Source organism: Lycium barbarum, chromosome 8, assembly GCF_019175385.1.
Source record: "Lycium barbarum isolate Lr01 chromosome 8, ASM1917538v2, whole genome shotgun sequence".
In the NCBI taxonomy this organism is placed as follows: Eukaryota; Viridiplantae; Streptophyta; class Magnoliopsida; order Solanales; family Solanaceae; genus Lycium; species Lycium barbarum.
In genome coordinates, this window is record NC_083344.1 from 108,697,420 (window position 1) to 108,722,157 (window position 24,738).

Here is a 24,738-nt window from a genome sequence, read left to right on the forward strand (position 1 = left end):
TGAAAATATGCGCATTTTCGACTAAATCCTCGAAAATGTGTTCCTCAGAAATTATTTCTGATGATTTTACGTTGAAAAAATCTCAGATTTCTGACGGAATTCAACAAATTGTCCTTGGTGAAAAAACCCTACCAAACAAGTTGAAATTATAATGACTTCCGACTTGTATAACTCTTGAACTCATTGAAAAGTCCTTAAACAATCCATAAGCGTGTAGAATGAAATAGCAGCCAGCAGACTATTAAAAGTTGAATGGTAAAAAAGCCGCCACTAAAGTGGGTTCCTAATAAGCTAACTATAGGGTGCATATTTCACTGGCAAAAGGGGATGCATTTTTGAGTCTTTATCACACCATATATGGAAAGCACAAAATTTTGACCACTTTGACTAGTTGAATGCAACTTCTTTAAAATCCAATAAACTCACAAAGGCCCTAGGCTTTGTCCTTGGCAAAATTGAGTTTTGTAAGAAAGCTAATAAGATGCAGCTATCATGAAAACCTCTTCCATTTACTATGTTTCTATCCCCTATTATCCTGATACGTTGGTAACCCTTGACAATAAAAAATTGTACTATATACTATAATCGCTCGGGTACGGTGAAATGTTAAAATGTTCTTCCATCCTTAACCACATTAAGGTCTCGAGCTTGAGTCATATGAATAGAGTATTCTTGGCAGAGACGGTAAAATCCTTATGGCGCGCGAGAATCAGGGTAAAATCCCTACGGCGTGCGAGAATCCGGATTAGTAGGGTCAACGGATTGCTGGTTAAAAAAAAGAGAGAAATCTTGTACCAACTACCAATAGAGTTAACAATGATAAGGCAGATAAAAATGTTCAAGGAAGAGAATTTATCTATATATCATCACACAAGAGTTTTGGTCACAGAGGTATGCAATTTTCTTTAATTGTTTGCCTACCTTTCCCATGGAGCTTTTATTGTTCTTTCAGATTGCTAGTATGAAAATTAGTCATTACAAAGAACCTAACTGAATTTAACAAGCTGTAACCCCGGAATCAATGTTTTCCAAAATGGTGTCATTTTAATATCTTGGCATCGTCCATTCTTTATGGAACTTTTAGTAGAGCAACAGCACTAAAGACCAACATGTGCAAATTGAATAGCTACCTAGATCTGTCAAAGGTCTTGTAAATATGGACAAATTGGGACTTCCCCTCCATTAGAAACAGACAAACAAAACCCTCAAATATCAGTTCCCTTAGATTCTGTCTAGGACTGATCAATACCTATGGTCTCTATGGCCCTAGGATTTTTTTGGTTAGGACATCTAGAAATAGTCACTCCTCATATGATCATGTGCTAGTTTTCTAACCAGACTCAAATTGTATTTTGCTCATTATTGATCAATGGAAATGATTGTAATTAAACAAAAAAGAAAACAAAAGACCAGCATGTGCGTTTACAACGTTTGTATTAAACGTAGTTGTTTCTCTAATTATATATGATGGATCGAATAATTCCAACTTAATTGTCGGAGGTGAGCTTCATTCTTTGAACATGACTATTTATACAGGAACAACCGGCTTTAAGTAATTTGTACTTCTTTTATCTGTAAAATTTTTGTGTTTCTTTGAGTGCTTGTGATCTTAAATATGATATGAAATTTTTTTTTGGCTATAAAAGCACGTCTTTAAGGTAAAACTGAAAATTTATATTTTTTTTTAAATATAAAAAAGTGACATTCTTTTTTAACCATGACTAATAAGGAAATCGTATCGTATACTGTATAGAAGATGATAGGGATGAGTAATATTCCACTTCAATTGTGTCTTAAATTTCTTGCTTCGGAAAATGTCATTGGACTTACTTCTTCATTAATTAATAAACTTTAAATTTTCAAAATGTGGGAATTCCCCTAAATTTTTGGACCTTTAAATACAATACAAATTATCTTCAATTCTCGTATCTAACCAACTTCGAATATTTTTTAATTTAAAGGGAAGAAGTAATAATAATTTTAGAAGATCTCAGCCGACGTATACGACAAATCCTAGGGGTGAAGCCCTAGAAGGACATAGGCACTAAGAAGGATATGAATAAAAAAACATCGAATATCCACGCTTGATAGGTTTACAAATGAACTGTTTATACTCTTTGAATTTTCTTTAATGATGAAGAGTCATAATAATAGTTAATACTACTTAGTTGGAAATGGGGAGGACGAATAAAAAAACATCGAATATCCACGCTTGATAGGTTTACAAATGAACTGTTTATACTCTCTGAATTTTCTTTAATGATGAAGAGTCATAATAATAGTTAATACTACTTAGTTGGAAATGGGGAGGACGATAAGCATTATATTATATATATATTATATATATATATATAAGTTGCTCCATTTCCTCAAATTGGATAGATCGCAACTACACAATCAAAATCTGCAAGCTATGCTTGAGTAGCCCTGAGCTTCATAATGTGCACAAAAAAAAAAAGAAAAAGATATCACACACCTTGTATGTAAGATAAAGGTTCATTGAAGAATTTACTTGGTTATCTCACACCTCGTATGTAAGCTGTTTGTTTTAATTTGGATGGATTTAGGACTTAATTTTACGGCTTCGAATTCGAAATTTTACAACAATATAGTTCATTTGATTTATAAGTTCGCAATCTATTTTTTGCTAGTATCAATTTAATGATTTTCTAAATACATGCACTTGAACTAAAGCTATTGAAATCAAACGAACCACGCACTAGGTCCCCGCCTATTGAAAGAATGGAGCTTGTTCCATTCTAAGTAGGTACATGGTGTTTAACTTCTCTGTTGTGTCTTTTACTTCGATGATATATATAGATATGTTGCCATCCATTGAGATGGGAGAGATTGAAAAAAAAAAAAAAAAAAAAAAGGTCTCCGCCTCTGATTGTTTCCAAATTAAGTTCGAGCTTTTGTAGTTTGAGTATTACTTTCTCTATCTCAATTTACGTGACACTTTTCGCTTTCTGAGATTCAAACTGTATGAACTTTGACCAATATTTAAGATGTATTTTTTCACCAAATTGCTTTGAGAAAAGTTACAACTTATAATACTTTTCATGTAGTTTTCAAATATATAAATTTTAATCTTAAAATATTGAGTTAATCTAATCCAATTTAGCTTCAAAGTTTGGTCAAATTGGCTCTCGAAAAGCGCTTTCGAAAAGCGTAAGGTGCCACATAAATTGGGACGGAGAGAGTATATAATTCTAGACCAAAACCCTAGATTAAGTTTGGGAGGATAGAGGAAACCCTTTGAAAAGAGGAAGAGTCAATTCTCTATATTTTTGGAAAACCTATTTAACTTTAAACTTTTTGTGGTTGTGTGTAGGGTGTCAGTGGTACGGTTCAGATAGTTATTTTATAAAATTTATACCATATCAATTTTTTGGTTATTTCATTTTGTAGAACTAAAATTAGACTTTTCAAAACTGTCCCATCATCTCGGTTTCTCTTCATTATCGGTACGGTTCGGTTAATTTTCATTTTTTTTTTTTAAAACTTCATGTCATAGTCCCTAGCAAAAGTTATAGACACGATATCATGCATACTTCTATAGGATTTTGGCAAAAACTCTCTAGACATTTTTACTTTTTTAAAAGGTGATGAATCACGAAAACATGAAAGATGACAAAAATAAAGATTGATCCCACAATTTTACGGTAGTATAGATAATTTTAAGCGAAGACAAAAAGTATAATATATATCACACGAGGGGGCAAAAATCAATTAAGATGGAACTCAAGAATTGAGTCTTCTAAGATTAAGTATCTAATAAGAGAAAATTAAAATCATATGAGAGGAAATATATATAATACTTTGAAGTGTTCTATCCAAGATCGTTGAAATACCTTCTAGCTTACAAGCTAGCTACTACTCGAGATGCTAGAACTAATTTAATTTCAATAGGAGTAGTATAATAGGTTTCAGAGTTGGAACTCTTTTTTTTTTTTTTTTTTTTGAAAGAGAACTAAAGCAACAAGAAACTAGCCCGAAACTAGGCGAGGGAATGAGACCCCAACAACATCTCCTGCAGCACGCGAAGAAATGCTAGAAGGCACGTGTGAATGCCTTTCAAAGGCGTTAATATGTTGCTGGCTTGTAGTCTTTTTCATCATCCCGAACCCAAGGCGAAAATTTTAATATTTTATTATTTTTAAATTTAATATATAGAATATATTTTACACATATAAACTTATTCGGTACGGTTCGGTATTTTTTCGGTTTATTTTTATAAAATTAAAAACCAACCTAATTATTTGGTACGGTTATTAATCTTTATAAAAACCATCGGTTTATTAAACAAAAAACCTAAAAATTGGTTCGGTAGGGTACGATTGGGTGGTTAAGTCGACTTTTTGAAAACCATTGACACCCCTAGTTGTGTGGAGTTATGTAAATCTTTCTCAGAACTTGGACGAGTAAATCTAACATAGCCGTGTAATTACACCCAAATCACATTAACTAAAAACTAATTCTAAAGCATCTTAGTTGTCAAAGAATCTAGCAACCTGTTTTTTATCCCCTGTTCAAATTTTTATAATCCAGAAATGTCCCTAACTTGCATTTTCCCCTTCTTCGTCATAAAATATCCATTAAAGCTAATCACAAGGTCTTGTTGTTTCAACACTTTATTTGTTATCAATAATCTCTAAAGGTGAGAAATATAAAGACAGAGAGGGAGAGATCGATATTTTCATCCAAAAGATGGATTCTTTTAGAGATGTTAATATCCCTTTTGGTACTAGTTCTTTTCCATTCTCGGAGATAGAAAGTGAGAATCAAATCTCTTTTGAGGAAATCAAAGTGAAAGGTGAAGATCCAGAAGAGACTACCTTCAAGAATCCACAAGAAAATATACAAAAGGAAAAACAGTACATTGGAGTTAGAAAACGGCCATGGGGAAAATATGCAGCTGAAATTAGGGATTCGACGAGAAATGGAATTAGGGTTTGGCTTGGAACTTTTGACACTGCTGAAGAAGCCGCATTGGCTTATGACCAAGCTGCACTCTCAATGCGAGGTGAATTTGCTTGTCTTAATTTCCCAGTAGAAAGAGTTCAAGAATCGCTACGAGAATTCAAGTGTAGTGGCAAAGGCGGTTCATCCCCAGTTATAGCTATAAAGGAGAAACACAAGAAGAGACATATAAGAGGTAAAAGAACACAAGCTCAGGAAGAAAGCGTGCTTGTTCTTGAAGACTTAGGACCAGATCTATTAGATGAGCTCTTATCTGAGTGTTCTACTTCTCAATGAAGTTCAAGTTCTTTTCTTTTTTCTTAATTTCTATTCCTTTATCTTCACTTTAATTCCCTCCAATCCTATACTTCTACAATTTTCTTGTTTCCATATATTACCTTGTCACTTCATTTTTTATACAAGATCCACATTCATCTCTTCATTGAAACTAGGCAGTGAGATTCATTTCCAAATAGTATCCATCTTTTTGGCAGCCCTCTACATGGTCTTTTTCTTTTCTTTCACAAAATACATGGATATTACATCAAAATGTGTCAAAGCCTCAACTCCATTGCATTCCCATTCCCATTCCTAGCTATAAGCTATTTTTATTAAATAAATTATATGTTTTCAGCTCTGATAACATGTCACATTAGTAAATTTAATGTTACAATTCTTTGTGAACATGTTTCTTTTATTGTCATAATTGTTGGGAAAATAATAAGGAATTTGTACCTCTATATATAAAATTATAAACTTAGTTACTATTATTAATTAGGGGGGTTTTCATTTAATTACCAAACATAACAATAATTACCAATTGCATACAAAGTAAGGGATTAGGCTCAAATCTTTCCCATTGCTCCAATAACTTGAGCTTTAAAGTGCTGATTTCAATTCTCAATGGCCTAGCAGCTAGGTCTCGAACAAATTCAAGTTCAAAATAGTTTTCAACCACACAATTTCAAAACACGATTCTCGAGTGCAAGTCAAATGAACCGAATCAACCAAGTTATTGGAGCAATGGGAAAGATTGCCATTTGTGTCTTGTACCTGTCCTGCTTGTTATTTGTTTACCGTGTCCATATAACTTGCCATTTGTGTCTTGTACCTTCCTAATACCGATATTGCTTATAGTTTGCTTAATCCCTCTTACTTAACATAATCACCTAATAGACTAAAATGAATCTTAAAACTGAAACCATGCTTAGGCGATCCTGTATGTACTTGACTTGCTTGTAATGTTTAGCTACTTGGCCTTGTTTGTTTGTTCCAATCAACCAAAAGATTCTCGAGTGCAAGTCAAATGAACCGAAACAAGGAACTCAAACTCAAAACAGTGGAGGTATAATTTTTTTTTAAAATTATTACTAAGAAGCTCCATTGACAGCCATTAAAACATTGAAGCTTTGATTCGAAAATCGGGGTTTGCCAAATTGTTACTTGTTTGAATTGGGTGTTGTTGCAAACGATTGGGAATATCTTTGGAGTTTATATCTCAAGTTTGAGGGAGAGCTTGATGAAGATTACAGTTAGTTTTGCTTCGAATTTCACATTGAAACTCTAAAAAGGAAGACATAAATAAGTTGCATACAGTGACATACACACTAACATACAATAACATAATTGTATGCGAGTTATATGCAATATATATAGGCATTGTTTTAAAAGGCAGTGTCAGGACTCGCCCCGGGGCTCGCCTCGGGGCAGGACAGTGGCAAAACGCCCTGAGGCTAACGTGCGGGGCTTAGTTCCTATGAGGCTTACGCCCTAAGCGCCCAACCGTACGCCCTAAACACGCCTAACGCCCAACGCTCAGGGCTCGCCTAACAGTTCTTACACAAATTATATTTTAAATTCCTTAATTAAAATCATTCACCCTCATAATTGTTTAACAAAATAATGATACTTAAAAGTTTTTCATCTATAGAAATAGAAGATTGGGTGTAACTCATATAACAAGTCGTAGTAGTGGATATTTACTATTTGAGAACGTCGTGAGAGTGAATATCACTTAATTTAAAAAAAAAAACACATAGCGAAATTGTACATTTTCACTTGTCATTGGTCATAAGTCCTATGTATCAGAATTATCATATAATTTAATTTTTTGTTCATGAAGAAGTTATGTTTTAATTGTAATATTGATAAATTTTATTGATTATTTGCTTATAGGGAGATAAAATGAATAGTATGATAGTAATAGTGTTTTAAGAAACTGTGTTTTTTTCCGTGTTTGAAAGTTAAAATGTTAGAATTGTTTTGCATTTCATAATAGCTTTTATTTCATTGTATTGTTTATACTTGTAAAATTATGTTATATATAATTACAAGTTATGAGCGGTGTATAATGGATTGCTTTGATCATTTTTTTGTGAGGATCAAGCGCGCGCGCGCTCTCTCTCACACACACACACATACATACATACATACATACATATATATATATATATATATATATATATATATATTTCATTTATTTACAGTTTTCTTTTATTTTTTTTTTATGTAATTTTACCTATTTAAAAATATTTATTGTAATTATATTATTTTAAGAAATACTAAAAATTAAATACCCATGAGGCTTACGCCCCGTGCCTCGAGGCTTACGCCTCGTCGAGACGTATGTAAAATGCCTCGCCTTACGCCCCCGCCTTTTAAAACACTGTATATAGGGCAATATTCACAAATGACTATACTTTGGGTTTTTTTTAAGCATAGCTACACTTTTGCTATTTACATTTTGTAGCTACAGTAACATGTATTCAAATTTGGCTGTATTTCGTTGTATTCAATTCGGATGTATTCATTCGTAGCTACTTTTACAGTGTATTCAACTTATTGTATTCAAATTCGGTTGTATTCAAACAACATAAGTGCAAAAAAAATATAGGGATATTCATCTGTATTCAAATTCACCATATTTATTTGTATATAAAAAATCTCCTTCGAAATACAGGCGAATATACATAAAGAAACACTATATTTTACACTAAAAAAATAACGAATACACTGAAAAAACTCAGATCTGAGATACAAGAAAACAAATACACTCAGATTTGAGATACAAGAAATAAAAAACACTCAATCTAAAATACACCGCAGGAGGTTTTTTCACTGCAGGGAACGACACCGTCTTCCTGTAAGGATCCAACTAGAAACCATTTCTTTCTATGTATTCAACACAAATACAAAGACAAACAACATAGTTTACACTCAGATCTGGGCGGTGGCGACAACAGCAGCATGAGAAGAAACCAACATTTTTTGGGTATTGATGGAAGACGACAACGACAGTGGTTCTGGGTTGTTTGGATGAAGTGACGGATTGGTTGGGTCTTTCCCGGTGGTGATGGATCTGGTGGCGTGGAGGAAACAGAGGTTGTTTCTCATTTTCTAAGGAAAAAGGAACGAGTGAGACGGGAGTTGTAGTGCGAGAGAGAGAGAGAGAGAGACAGAGAGAGTTGAGGGAGAAGAGAGAGAGAGAGAGAGAGGGAGTTGAGGGAAAAGATTGGATACAGTGGAATAATTTTGATACAGGGGAAGGAACCGTATTTTAAGAAGTATTAGTTACCTTGTGTAATTGAAATACAACATTTAGCTACCAGATGTAATTAAAGTAAAGTGTAGTTACTAAATATAAATACCTCTTATATGTTTTCTACACCACATAAATTTTCCACGTATATAATTAGAGTATGTTTTGATCGAATTAGTATACAACAAAAAATTTATATGCATTTTATATGTAAGCTGTATTTTTTAACTGAATTTTATAAAACAAAAATTTGTATGTTTTGACTGGATTTTATACAACAAAAAATTGTATGTTTTGACCAGATCAGTATATATTTTGCCAAAAAAAAAAAATCGCTACTTTCTGAAAACCCAAAAATCAAGATAAAGAGGGTAAATATTGTACTATATTTGTCCATATCAATAACAAAAGAGTAACAAGGACATCAAACCTTTTCACCTAAAAAAAAAAAAATACTCGAGTGGAGTAATAATAAGATAATACCGCTATAGTAAAAAACCTTGCAACTTGATAGTTTGAAAAGCCTACTACGTACATACACAAAGAAAATAACCCTCTTTTCCTTACACACCTCGCCATAATATATTCCACTCTTTAATTTATATTTTTCACCAATTATTTTCTTAAAATATCTGTGAACTACTCTCACTCTCTCTGTTGTTTCTCACTTCTGTTTGGTGTGCCCAAACTGAGAAGAAAATGGTCCTGACTATAGGAGAACTTGCTAGTTGCAACACTTCAATCGATCAAACATGTTTCTTTGCTACTTTTTGAATAAATTGTTACCACCTAAATTACTTTCTGTAACTTGTTATGACACTTTTTTTGGGGGCTTAATTTCAGAAATAACCCGCTTTTGAGTCGTTGTTTATATGTTGTCCCTCTTATAAAAGCTATAGCAAGTGTGGCCCATTTAGTATTAGGACCTACACTAGCGAAAAATTTATGAAAACATTTTCTTCGTTTAGTTCTTTTTCACGCCATTATCTTAAAAAAAAAAAAAAAAACACCGTCAAGCTTAAAACCTCCTATACCAATCATTCAAATTATTTTCTTAGTTGATTAAATTGATTGAACATTTTTATATTTTTATTTTTCTCCGAGAAATGAAAGAGTTTCACAATTACACAAAATTAAAGTTGAATATTACAAAACATTAAGGGCCTTTTAGGAAAGCCACCTGGTAATTGGAATAGGTGTAATTACTAGGGTAGTAATTACACAGCCTAGTAATTACACAGTAGTGTAATTACAACGACATGTTTGTTTGTCATAACGTAATTACAATGTAATTACAAGTGTGTTGTTTGGTTGCACAAGTGTAATTACATAGTTAGTTTAATTTAAAAATAAAATTTAATTATAAAAAATTAAAATTAATATTTAAAAAATATTTTCCTTTATAAATGATGTTAAATTTGTTATTTAATAACAAATTGTTTCTTGAAAATATATTAATTAATAATCATATATTTGTAAGTAATATTGTAAAAAATAATTGATATATATATATATTTTAAATTAATAATATTTAATTTTAATTAATTATAAAACTTAAAAGAAGACTTTTTTTGTGAGAACGTCATGGATTGGATGTTTGACAAAAAAATAATATTTATAAATATAATGCCATGACATTATTCAAATGTTTGATACAAAAAATCCATCAAATATAAGTGAAAAATAAACAACATGCAATGTGAAAGCAAATAACTTAAAATTGAAAATATAACCTAAATTCAAAATCCAAAAGAAAAAGTTTAACATAATACTCTTAGGTCAAATTCTAACATTACATAAGTAAGTTCCAACGTAACTTAAATAAGTAATTCAAAGGAAAGAGAAAATATAAGTCTATAACCTCATTTAGAATGAAATTCTACTTTAATAACGACACTCGTTATATGCCAAGTTTGTTAATGACTCATTCTTTCCAATATTAAGAGGTGTAGTTTCAAAAATTAGAATAATAACACGGTTATGCTAAATGAATTAAAAAAAAAAGAGCAATTACATGGAACCACAAGAAGTAAAGGTTGGGAATGAGAAGAAAGGAAATGAAAAATAAATAATATAAAAATAAAAATACATTTTAAAAAATAAAAATAATTAAAAAGTAAAAATAAAATAAATTAAAAATCAAAAGAAATTAAAATAAACAAAAAAGAAACAAACTAAAAAGTAACTATGTAATTACATGGTGTAATTACACCCAATTCTCAACCCTCCCTTGAGAATTGGAGAGTGTAATTACACCCTCTCAATTACACTCAATTCCCACCTAACAGTGTAATTACTTAGTCAAATAAACAGGCCAAACTGTGTAATTATACTCAATTCCAATTACCTAGGTGACTTTCCAAACAGGCCCTAACTGATTTCAAGGAATCAGCATTAAAAGTCTTTGTGAAAAGTAAATAAAGCAAATGAGGCAGCTGTTTCCCAAATATTGTATTATCCCCCTCAAACTAAGTGGAATTAGGGGTGGACGTTCGGTTCTTCGGTTCGGTTTTATCAAACTTCGGTTCGGCTATTTCGGTTTTTTGAAGGTGGACACCGAACACCGAACTAAACTAGTTCGATTCGGTTCTTTCGATCTCGGTTTTTTGAAGTTCGGTTCGGTTCGGTTTCGACTTTTTCAATTCGTTTTTTTATATGATATTAGAAGCGATTCAATTTACACTATTTCATATTCTCAAAAGCAATAAAATATAAAACTGATAAATTGAAATCAAAATCAAACAAACAGGATACACAAGAACAGAAAACCATAATCATGATATAGGATTACTAGGTGTTATACACATATCGTAAGAATAATTAAGAAAACACATAAAGGATATATATTAATCCTAAAGACACATCCTAGTCACCTTTCTTTGTTAAGGATATTTGATTTTCTCAATTGAAATGGAAAATTAGGGATACAAAAGCAAAAGAGGGCTTGTTACAATTGGGTTTTTTTTGGGCTTAAACTTAATGGCCTGGACTATTTTAATATTTTGGGTAATGTATTAAATTTCGGTAGGCGTTCGGTTCTTCGGTTCAGTTTTATCAAACTTCGATTCGGTTATTTCGGTTTCGATTTTTTGAAGGTGGACACCAAACACTGAACCAAACTAATTCGGTTCAGCTCGGTTCGGTTCGTTGAAGTTCGGTTCGGTTAGATCCGATTTTTCGGTTTTCGGTATTTATGCCCACCACTAAGTGGAATACACCAAATTCCTCCCTTAGTTTGTGAGCTAGTTCACCGCTACTATATTTGTTTGCCTTTCTAGATGTGGCGTATTTTAAAAATGCTCCTTACATCAAGTAGGAACCTGAAAACTCTTTTAACTTTATGTTGTTCATATCACCTTTACTAAACAGCTCTTATAATCACATAAATATCATGTTTAAAATATTCACAATTTTTCACGAGTATTTAGTTTTATGCAGCTTAATCAAATACCTATCATAAAAAATGAAAAAGAAGTAGTATGATTTATTTTTATTTGTACATTATATTGCTCTATTTTTAAAAAACTATAATTAATATATTTAAGAACGATACATAATAACACTAGAAACTATAATTTTTTAAAATATATAGAAATTTAACGAGAAAATCATAGTAAAATACGAAATATTTTTAGCTCTTCCAGTGAAAACAATATCATAATAAAAGATTAGTTTTTTAACAGCTCTATTCACTATAGAAGGGATAAATAGGAAAAATAGGGCACTCATCCTCAATTAATTCCTTATTGGACGCAGAGTAGGAAAGACAGAAAAGTGCATCATGTCGAGAATTATGGGCACAAACAATAAACTACGTACAGTGAAAAAAAAGATACTCCACTCATTGAAATTTAGAAATAATATCTACAAAAATAAGGCATGCAGGCTATTGTGAATTTTTTTGGTTTATACTTTATGTAACTTGTTAGCGGGGCGGAGCCAGCTAAGGGCTAAGGGGGTTCATTCGAATCCCCTTCGGCAAAATATTACACTGGTCATCACTGTATATATAAGGTAATTTTTTTTTTTTTATGTATATAGCGTAGACGTTGAACTTTCTTGGCTTCTTCGTTTGTCTGCTTCTTTATATTTTTGAACCCCTTTTATTAAAATTCTTGCTCCGTCACTGCTTGTAAGTATATAATTACAACGCATGTTCTGCACCACAAAAAGTGGGGAAAAAAACAGAGAAAGCAAATTTACTTCTACTATTAACTATTAAGTAGAAGCAATATTTTCAGAATTTATTAAAAGTTCTTCTAACAAGTCAGTACCCAAGTCTTCAAAAACCAGAACTGTTTTCTTCTTCTTCTTATTTCTCCATCTCTTCACATTTTTCATTCTCAGTTTATGTGTTTCCTTCAAAGCAGCTGCTGGAGACAAGCCATCGTGGCTAAAAATTTTAATATTTTCTAGTGATTTTTGGACTTTTTCCATTGGAAAATTGAGAAGTGCTAAAGGACCACGCATTGAAAATGCAGCTTGATCATAAGCTAAAGCAGCTTCTTCAGCAGTATCAAATGTCCCCAGCCATACCCTAATTCCATTTCTTGTTGAATCCCTTATTTCTGCTGCATATTTCCCCCATGGCCTCTTTCTAACTCCTATATAATGCTTTTCTTCATCTTTTTCTTCTTTGTGGTTTGCGTCTTTTCTCTTGATGGAATATGATGTCACCTCTTCGTCGTTACTTCCTTTTGAGGAATTAATAGTCTCTGAGGATGATGAACTTCGTGGTATCTGATGACTATGATCATTCAGCTCGGATTCAATTTCCCATATTCGAAATTGGTCAAGTAAGAAATCGGAATTTGGGAATTGAAGGGATGAAATTTCCATCTATATAAGGCTTTGAGTTCAACTATGGTGGAGGTTGGTTGCAAATGATGTTACACAGCGTTCAGAATCAGTAAATGAGATGATCCTTTCTTGAACTATATCATAAACAGATCTTCCCACGTATATGTTGGTGCTTAGTTTGTGTCAATCAATACTCTTAAGAGACTAATGTTCTTGTAACAGATGAGATTTATAAATAAGGGTGCATTGGATAAGGACTCGAGAGAGATGGATAAAGATGGATACGTATGTCTAACATTTTTTCAAGATTTTCACTAATTTATCTCTTGACTTAATCCAATTCTAGACCTTTTTAATTCTTTTAGGTTCTTTAAAAATGGCTAAGTTAATGGACAAGGAAGGTCTCCCCAATCCTAATTATGCATAAAATAATCTAATAAGTTCAACTCTAGAAAAATCAAATACACCTTGGCCAAAGTTTGGTGTAAAATAGTACTACTATATGGACATCTGCTACGCCCTAGTGGCAAAATTTGAATGGGTTAAAATCATTTTCACCCAGCTTTGCTTTAAAAATTAAACCCCCCCTCAAACTTTGAACAATAGACATTCTCCCCCTTTATCCTATGCAATATCTATTTTGCCCTTGTTATTTTCAACACTCCATTTATGTAATATATTTTTATAATATATATAATATATTTTTTTAACATATGTATTTAAAGATTCTTATTTAAGTTCATACATTATAAGTATATAATAATACTTTTAGGAATTTCTCACAAATCTAATGCTATTTTTTAAGATTGTTATATCAATATGAGATGCATTAAGTATGTATATATGTATGTACATGAATGTGTGTGTATATTTAAGTTTCACTTTTCTCTTATTCTTTATTGTCTATATAAATAAACAAGTTTTGGTTGTCATTAATGAAATATTTCTTAAATTATAATTTAAAATTCATTTACAATATAAATAAATATTTTTTAAAAATTTGTTTCTATTTTTGATAATCTTTTTTGTATTACCTCCATTGAAATATATGTATAAAGTTATTATTACATGTTGTTTTCACTTGTATAAATAGTTATTCGAGTTTTGATAATTATTAAAAAAAATTAATTTTCTTATTTGCTAATTTATTTTATTATAGAACATTATTAACTTATATACTCAATTAGTATTCTCGCTTTTTTTTTTTTTGCCCAGAAGACAATATTTATTTTTTATAGGAAATTTGTTATATAGATTAAAAAGAAGGAAAATATCATGATTTGAAAGAAGTAAATAAAGTAGACAAAAGCTGATAATGTAAGGGTAAAATAGGCATTTAAAAAAGTCAATAGGATAAAGGGGGAGAATGTCTAATGTTTAAAGTTGAAGGGCAGTTTGATTTTTAAAGCAAAATTGAGGGGTGAAAATATTTTCACTCAAATTTCAATGCTAAATTAAAAATGAAGTCTCATGAAGTGTCTCCAGCAAGCGTTTGGAGAGTATTTCCTTCAAGGTAAATAAAAAAATCGAGTATTTGCAGAATTGAGAAAAAGTATTTTCAAATTTACATAATTGTTTTAAGATCATTTTTACTTAGAAAAAAATTGATGAAAATTTAAAGTGAAGTCATTATTCATTTGAAATACTCTTGAAACAAGTTTTTCAATATTTCACCGGTGCTATAATACTGAATCTCGGTATCTTCAAAAACTAATGGCTAAACCATTACTATTTGCACATATTGATGACTATGAGCCTATGAGCCTGTTTGGATGGGTTTATGCCTATAAGCTGCAAACAGTTTATAAGCTAAAAAAAATAAGTTGGGGTAGTCTAACTTATTTTTTTTTGGCTTATAAGCTGCTTTAGATAAGCTAAGTCAAATGGGTCCAATTATTTTTTTGAGCTTATTTTAAGCACAAAATGACTTTAAGCTGGCCAGCCAAACACTCAAAAAAACTGAAAACAGTTTATAAGCAACTTATAAGTCAATCCAAACGGGTTCTATAGCTTGTTTGTTCAAACTACAAACTTTCAAGATTTGCTTATTTTGAAAAGTATCTTCATCATAAGTCTTTTTGGAGAGTAGCAATTTGTATTTGATTAGTTAATTTGAAGTGTGTTTTTGCTAATATTAGAGCAACAATTTGTGTGTGCTTTTAGGGTGAATCTATCTGAAAAACAACTTGTACTATCTAAAAGCACTAAATTTTTCTTAATAGCTTGGCCAAACACTTCAACTCTCTAAAATAAGTTTTTTTTAAAAAAAATTAAAAAGATAACCACTTTTGACTTCCCAAAAATTTGACGAAACATGTTATTATCAAACTAAGTATGAATATATTTTAAAAGAGATGGAAAATTTATCAAAAGGGTCTCAATCTTCAATAGAAAGATAGTTGAATTAATAATGGTGTCGAGAGGGGGAGATTTGCAAGTAAATGAAAGTTAAATTTGACAAAGACATATATGGTGATATCTACAAAATGTTCTTAAAGTTTGTTAATACGTGGTGAGTGAAGCAGAGTCCGCCGCATTTTACATCCCATGTCCTCTTTTGCGATTCGCATTATATTTTTTTTTTTTTTTTTATGATCCGCACCCTAACTTCTTTATGCTTTTGCAAAACATTCTTTTTTAAATTTTCACAAGGGCAAAATTGGAAATACAAATAATAAAAAAATATATGACACAAAATTAAGAAAGATAAAAATGATGATCTCTGATTATGGTTCAGATCCAATTGACCGGAACAATCCCACCATTTTTTTAAATGATCTAGCCATCACTTTATCAACTCCCTAATTTATTAGCAGTTCATTTAGACCGCAACAAACTCACTAAACAAATCCCAAAACCATTTGGGAAATTTAGAGGAGAAATCCCAGATCTTTACCTTTCCCATAACAGCCTCACTGGACTAATGCCAATATGTTTAGGTGAGTTGAACTTTACCATACGGTGAAGAAGAAAATGAAGTGTCAATGTCTGTGTAAGCTGAGAGCAAGGCGCCTTCATTTTCTTATTTAGCTTTTTCTTAGTTTTGTGCCATTTATTTTATTATTATTTATATTTTCAATTTTACCCTTGTGGAAATTTAAAAAAAAAAGTGTTTTCATTATTTTGCAAAAGCATAAAGAGATTAGGGTGCGAATCATAAAAAAAATTAAGACAGGGTGCGAATCGCAAAAAAGGACATACCTTAGGGGTGCAAAATGCAACGGGCATAGCTATGTCACCAATCCTTTCGTTTCAAATTATTTCTCGTTTTTTTTTTATAGGCCCCTTAATTAAGAAATACTACTAGTTATGAGGGGTATTTGAACTAATTTTACCTTTATTTATGTCTAAGTTATAATCTCTCTCTATAAATATTTACTCTATTTATGTGTCATCTCTATTAATGACATAATTCTACTAAAGATAAAATGAAAAAAAATAATTAATTGTGTCTTGAACTTCTAAAATGATAAATAATTTGAAATAATTATTTTTAATAACTACGATAAATAATTTGAGACAAGAGGGAGTATATAGCTAGAATATAGTGACTTAGCCTTCTACTATTGTGCCTATTTCAAGTTTCATTTTCACACGATTTGTAACAGTACAATTCATGATTGAAGCAATAAATATCCAATAGAACCAACCTTTAAATGTATGGTTTAAGCAATATTATTTCAAATTTGAGAAATCAATCCAAATCCCAAAAGTCAATAAACGTGGGATGAGGTGGAGCACGTGTTCTAGAATATTTGTCTTGAAACGTCGCAATCTTCACTGACTTGGACCTTGCGGATTAACCTGGTAGACTTGAAAAGCCTTTTTAAAAAAATAAAAAAATTGGTATACGATTTGATTGATTTATGCAAATATTTTTCTTTAGGTTATTATTTAGATTTTTTTTCTAGTTTAAAAAATTGTACAAATTTATAGCCTGTTTGGCCAAGCTTCTAAAATCAGTTTATTTCGAAAAGTGTTTTTTTCAAAAGTTCTTTTAAAAAAAAGTATTTTTTTCAAAAGCAGTTTGTGTTTGACCATTAATTTAAAAAACACTTTTGAGCAGCAATTAGAGTTTGACCAATATTTTAAAAAGTACTTCTATTTTTCTCAAAAGTGTTTTTCAAAAAAGTGTTTTTGGGTAAAAACTATTTTTTTAGCTTTTGAAAAACTATTTTTGCTACTCTCCAGAAGCACTTAATTTCTCCCAAAAGCTTAGTCAAACACCTTACTTTTTAAAAATAAGCACTTATTGAAAAAATAAGCACTTTTGCTGAAAAATAAGCTTGGCCAAACAGACTATTAGTCCTTGAAACTGATATAACATTAGACTATCATCTAACGTATACGATATATAAGCAGTGATCTAACATTTCGCATAAGTTCTTCAGTTTGCTCCAAAAAGGATATGCACGGAAGGGAAAAGAGAGGCAAACAAAATTTTAAATTATTTCTATAGTGGTTTATAAGAAATAAAAATAAGTGAATAAGTAAACAAGGTAAACAAAATTTTAAATTATTTCAAGTATTTACTTTAACGTAACTAAGGTAACTAATCATCACTTAGAGGAATCACATTCACTTGGAGGAACCACAACAAATAAAAAGAATTTACTCTGTAGGTGTATTAGTTGATTAAATACTGTATAACTACTTAATAAACATTTCAATAACATTACATATTTTCTTATTAGATTAGATACTCAATAATTGGCGATCAGAAACTTTCCAAAAGTCTCATTCAGTTAGGTATGATTTTAGGCATAAAATGAAATCGGAAATATTAAAATATGTGAGAAAGGTACAGATGTATAATATCCTAAATGTTTGTCTAAGGTATGAATATGATTGATGTAACTTTTCTTACTCACTTTTTAACATTACTTTTATAATGAAGATGCCCTCATTAGTTTATACGTATCTCAATTATTTGTTCACATTTTCTGTTATCTTGTTTCAGAATAGATATGGAATTACTTTTGCCCACCACTATTAATATGGAAATGAAAAGAAATTACCTTGCATTATTTTTATTTTTACTAATATTTAGACCTTGATCTCGCATGATTTTTGATTTTCGATTTTCATTCACATGAAAACAATTATGAAAATTCTCCCTCAGAGCTACTCCTTTAAAACAAGTTGTCCAAATCAATCCGTTCGAATTCTGACAGAAGTGTACGCGCAATTCAACTCGGAGAAAAATTTCTTATACCATTTTGTTTCTGTTTGAAAGAGGGGCCTGGAATTAGGACCTAAAGGGGTCACGAAGCACCAATTGCTATTTTTCTTGTTCTTTTTTTTGTTTAATTTGATGTAGTATATGTTCTTCACAAAATTTTAACTACTCCCTCCCTTTTCTTTTACTTGTTCAATGTGCATTTTATAAATTAAGCGTTTGTTTAATTAAAATATTAAATTATACTTATTAATGATATTTTAAAAATCTAAATTTGATTGCAGTACTTCACTTAATTTGTTAAATAGCTACTTAATGATAATTTTTTTTTTCTGATTTGTTAAAGTGGAAAAATAAAGAAAAAATATATTTTTAATAAATTGGGCAAGTAAAAGAAAACAAATATAGTATATTTTTAAGTGTTTTTTTTTTACCTCAGAATTGCTATAGACAGATTAATTTTGAATCTTGAGCAAACTCCTGACGGGGAGTCAGGATTTTTTTTAATATTGGGCAAGATTTGCCTTAACAACAAGCTATGATGATCGTCAGAATTTTGATCACAAACTTTTGACGAATCGCTAAAAAAAATTCGCCACAAGTTATGGTGATTCATCAAGACGGATTGCCAAGAAATGTTCAGTATTTATAGCTGAAAATCCTGACAAATCGCCAAAATTGATCATAAAACCCTAACGGGTCACCATTACAAGTTGTGTAACAAAAATTGCCAAATACATTTTTGTTGCAAAATTGGTCCAACATCTAAATCAACACCAAATAATTTTAAATTTGATATACAACCTGAATTCTCATATCATCCCATTAATTTTCAATTCCTAGGTTCAGCCTAAGCCTTCAATTAATAGATCAATTTTATCTTTTTCAACGAGATTTTCAAGCTAATAGATTCAACAGTAGTGTTCTTAAAAAAATCCAGCCAAATTAATTCAAATTATTAAGAATATATATATAAACTCAATGGAACAATATCCATACAATTACAATAAGCAATGAGACGAAGAAAGAAGAAGAAGGAGGAAATTCCTAATGAGAATCTAAATTTGTTAAAACTTTTGTTAAGAAAACCAAAAATTAAGTAGGTGTGCGTAAATTTGTGAAGAAAAATTATACTAGTAATTTGTTGATGTGAGTACATCTAAGCAAAATGATTCAACAACGATGACGAAGAAGATGGTTGACTTTGCTTTGTTTGTATCGACAAAAGGAGGGAATGTTTTTATTCCATTTGGGTTGTTAAATGGTAATGGGTCACAATGAAAATGGGCCAGTGCGGAATAATAGTGCAAGCCCAAACTGAAATATACTGAAGATCCAAAGCCAAGATACAATGCAAATACCAAAATAGAAAATACCTAGTATACTATTTTTTAGTTTCTTTCCTTTTATAGCCTTGCTACATTGTATAGGAATATTTTCTGTTACACTATAGACAAAAGGATATAGGACAGGTGTAGGAGAATAGAAGGTTCCTTATGCTTCTTTTTTCCTTGTATATATACATGTACAGTTTTGATGCAATACACACAAAAAATTTCCCAATATTTTGCTTAAGTTTGCGATATGGTATCAAAGCAGCCAGGTGCTCATTGATCTGCTACTTCAATCTTCAAACTTTCTAAACTCCTTAATCCATCACAAATCACAATCCTTCATTCGTCATGCCTCCAACTGATGAAAACACAACTCAGCAGACTGTGAACACCACATCTGTGGACACTTCCAATCCTCACTATCTGCACCCATCTGATTATCCAGGGATGTAGTTAGTTAACTCAGTATTTGATGTAAAAGGCTATGCTGGTTGGAGCTGAGCCATTGTGATATCCCTCTCAGCCAAGAACAAGCTCACTTTCATTGATGCTAACACCATAGTTCCAAATCCAAGCTCACCCTAGTACAAGGCATGGAGTAGGGCCAATGACATGGTCATTTCTTGGATACTCAACTCGCTCTCCAAGAGCATAGCTGAATCAGTTCTTTACTCAAAGACTGCACAAGAAATTTGGAAGGAGTTAGCAGCCAGATTTGGTCAGTGCAATGGGATTGCACAACTCTATCAGTCACAAAAGGAATTGAGTGATGCAGTGCAAGGTAATGATGACATAGCTGGTTACTTCACTAAGGTGAAGAAATTATGGGATGAGCTAGATGCCATTAACACCTTTGATCATTGCTCTTGTAATTGTAGCTGTGGAGGTAAGGTGAAGACTATCAAGTCTCACCAAGACAGTAGACTCATAAAATTCTTGATGGGGCTCAATGACATTTACTCAGGTGTCAAAAGCAGTATTTTGATGCAGGATCCTCTTCCCACAGTGGGACATGCTTACTCTCTGCTTATACAAGATGAAAAGCAGAGAGAAGTTCATATCTCTGCACATATGAGTGAGGTAGCATTCTTAAATACAAATCATAAGTCTAACAAATCTACACAAAATCAAAGGTTTTCACAAGGAAGGTTTAGGCCTACTTTGAAACGAATTTTGAGAAACCAAAAACTGGACTATTTTGCACAAACTGCAAATTGACTACTCACAATGTTGAGAAGTGTTACAGGATAATAGGATATCCACCAGATTTTTAATTCACCAAATCTAAGAAGTTTCAGCACAATTTTACCAATAATGATCAGCACAATACAAACAATAATGGAAAATCAGTGAGTGGAACTACAAGCAGTGGAGGTTATGGTAATGCTAATCCTTCAGGTTTTAGTGCTATGGAGGTGTTTAATGGGGGCAAGATGTTTACACCTGATCAGTACCACCAGCTTTGTCAAATGTTTCATGAAATGAATGGAGGACAACAAAGTGATCAAGGTTCTTGTAACACCTTGTGCATTCGGGTTAAGATTTGACTCATAAGACGGGGGTATAATGAACCCAATTTGAGTAGTGTATAAATGGTGTTTGAAACCCAATCAAGACATGAGAAGAGTCTTTGGGCAAAGCAAAGTTGAAAGCCACTCTACGGGGTATGTTTGCAAGTGAGTTTATATAAGGTTTTACTTCCAACGACCATAACCCCTTTATTAATTTGGAATTTGGGAAAACTTCCTAGATGAAAGTTGTAGCCCTTTGAAATAGATTTCCAACGGTATATTATGGGTCTTGAACAGAGCTATGTACAAAGAGTTATGCTCGTTTTACTAAACAGTGTTCTGTCGATTTACGGTGGAAACATACGGACCATAAAAATTATACGGTGGAACATACGAACCGTAAAAATTATACGGGCCGTATATTCCAGTCGTAAAATTGGTCCAGAAAGTCCAAATCACTGGAATGGTTTTACGGTATGATATACGGTCCGTACAAATTATACGGGACGTAAAATGGGTCCGAAAGTAATTTTAAAACTTCGTTCTAAGGCTTTTTCACTTCATTCTTCACACCCCCAAGCCCTAGAACGACCTTATATTCTCTCCCATCATCAAGAACATTAAGGTAAGCCTATTCTAATCATTCCAAGTCAATTCTAAAATATATCCTTGTAATCTAAGCAAGAAATCATTGTTCATAAAACTAGGGTTTTCAAGAAAACCCATCTCAAGGTTCAAGAACCAAGATTTTGGAAATCTTCTTCAAGTTCAAATCTTTAAGTCAAGTTTGGAGCATTACCAGGTATGTAGAGTTACTATCTACGTGTGGGAACATCATTGTTCTTCCTCACGCCTCATAATCCATAAAATTATGATTCTCTACTAAAAACTAGGGTTTCTATACCATGCTCATGATAACCCTAGGTTCATGTCCATGATTATATTATGTATGAATTGTTATAATTCCATCATTGAGTTCTTAACATTTCTTTATGATTATTGAGAATCCGTCTGTAATCTATGAAAACCCATACCTTGTATTCCATGGGTTCTTGCATGCATGTTTTTGACTAAGAATGATTGTTTCATGAATATCCTACATGTCTACAAGTTTTCATGCAACTATATTATATAATTACTTTCATGCTATGATACAAGATACATACATACTAAATACAAGTTATTTCATGAAACCATATTTACAAGTTATTTCATGAAACCATATTTACAAGTTATTTCATGAAACCATGTCTACAAGTTATTTCATGAAACCATGTTTACAAGTTATTTCGTGAAATCATGATTACAAGACAAGTACAAGTTAATTCACGAAAATCATGGGCTTCTTAGCCAACTATATTATGTTCATGTTTTTGGGAGTTGCACGAATTACCGAGAAGACTCAGATAGCCTGAAACTATGTAGCCACCATAGGACAAGGATCACTCCGCCCAGTTAGGACGATACCTTAATTTTACACTGAATGGATCCATCAGGCACGTTACCACCTTATACCCTGGCAAGGTATAGGGGCTCTGCTGGTCCGGCGAGGTACCATACTCCACGTACCCACGTGGTGATATCATGTTGTCGGTTTATGAAATGCTCTCCCTACTTATCATGTTTTACTTATGTTATGTATATATGTGCTCATGTTCATGTCCAGGTTTTCAGTTTCAGTTCTTATCATGTTATTCCTTGTCCCATGTTATTTCTTTCAGTTGCTTTACATACCAGTACATTCAATATGCTGACGTCCCCTTTAATTGCCCGGGGGCCTGCATTTCACGATGCAGGTACTGATATACAGGACGACACATCTGCTCAGTAAGACATCATTCGTATCAGCATATTGGTGAGCCCCATCTCATTCGGGGTTTAGTCAACTTTTGTTTTGTGCTTAGTTATGCATCTAAGGTATGCTAGGGGCCTTGTCCCAGCAAGTATGTTTTCCAGTCAGACTCATGATAGAGGTTTCATAGACTAGACAAGTCAGTTATGTCATGTCAGACATTCGGAGTCGTATATCCATTTTGGCTCATTCATGTTATTTCCGTACTCATGTTTAAACAAGTATTTTCATTAAGTATTATGATTTACTACATTTTATAAAGGCTCATCATGCATTCACGTTATATTCCGCTTATGTTATGTATCATGATGATTCAGCAAGCCATGTGGTTCGCTCGGTCACATGCAGTCAGGCACCGAGTTCCATGTTACGTCCAGGCCATGGTTCGGGGCGTGACAAAGCTTGGTATCAGAGCCTTGGTTCAAGGATCTTTAGGGAGTCTATGAAACCGTGTCCAGTGGGGTCTCTTTTATATGTGTGAGGGCCCCACACATATAAACAGTTGACCACCAAGACATTCAGGATTGTCTCATCTCTTTCTACTCTAGATCGTGCCATGTCTTAGAGTAATAAGTAACCTTCTCTTCCAATCGAATTACGTACTTTTCGAATGTGCAGGAGATGAACAGGTAATTCAAGGTCCAGGTAAGGATGTTTACCCATAGGGGGTACAATTGTGCAGTGCTTACTGGTAACGAATGAGACTCCAAGTGCTATTCAAAGTTGAATACAATGTAAGTTGCCCGAGAAGGGGTGTAGTAGAATGAATGGTAAGATGAATGATAATGATGTTCCTAAGAAAGGAGAATGAGAGACAGCAGGAAGAGGATAAAAGAGAAATTAGAAAAGGTGCTAAGTCTACCGGAAACGTAAATCATGGAGGATCTCAGGAAGGTGGAGGCAGACAGTATTCTACAGTTGCTCATCAGGACCCACTCCATCTGCAGTTAAAGATTGAAAGGGAAAATAAACAGGAAAGTGTAACAGGTATAGTTTGATTTGGACATATGAGGTAAGTTCATCATTTTTATACTGTTGTTGAAATTGGGAGCCCTATGTGGCTATGATATGATATGATATATATGTATATATGCTGGCCTTGTGAGGCATTGTTGGTATTTCCTGCGTGTAGGTTTTGGGATAGTAAGAAATACAGGGGAAACTCTGCCAAAATTTTCCTAGAAATAGAAGGAGAATGAGATATAAGTTCGTAATATGTCTGGAAAAGCCATGTCAACAGTAATGATAAGATTTGACTAAGTTACGAGTACGGCAGACTTTGAGAAATATGATTTGATTTCCTATTCAGATGAACACCTTAAGTGGGTGACAGTTCGGATACATCCGAATGTGTGTTAGAAACCAAGTGCTTAAGTTAAGTTCAGAGTAGAGTGATTAGTGGAAGAAGAAATCAGCTAAGCCGTAAGAGAGCAAACTACAGAAGAATATCCTTTAAGAGTTGTCAAAAGGGGTTGACCTAAGATAATTTACAATGAGCAGAGTAAAGTCATTAAGATGGAGTATGCCAGTTATGAATATAGTAGCAACCCGTTCATGTAAGT

The 24,738-nt window shown here is 32.4% G+C and overlaps 2 protein-coding genes across 2 annotated transcripts; one reads left to right on the forward strand and one right to left on the reverse strand.

The window, feature by feature from the left end:
• The first annotated feature begins 4,710 nt into the window (after positions 1-4,710).
• Positions 4,711-5,259, forward strand: LOC132608106 (ethylene-response factor C3-like). Its single transcript, XM_060322179.1, has one exon. The coding sequence runs from the start codon at positions 4,711-4,713 to the stop codon at positions 5,257-5,259; it is 549 nt and encodes a 182-aa protein (XP_060178162.1).
• A 7,123-nt stretch (positions 5,260-12,382) lies between these two features.
• On the reverse strand, positions 12,383-13,583 carry LOC132605254 (ethylene-response factor C3-like). Its single transcript, XM_060318457.1, has one exon. It carries the CDS (start codon positions 13,337-13,339, stop codon positions 12,719-12,721), a length of 621 nt encoding a protein of 206 aa, XP_060174440.1. The 5' UTR covers positions 13,340-13,583; the 3' UTR covers positions 12,383-12,718.
• Positions 13,584-24,738: the final 11,155 nt, after the last annotated feature.

What these genes read in the sequence shown, in the direction of transcription:
- LOC132608106 (XM_060322179.1), top strand. Translation starts at nt 4,711, where the DNA reads ATGGATTCTTTTAGAGATGTTAATATCCCTTTTGGTACTAGTTCTTTT.
- LOC132605254 (XM_060318457.1), bottom strand. Translation starts at nt 13,339, where the DNA reads ATGGAAATTTCATCCCTTCAATTCCCAAATTCCGATTTCTTACTTGAC.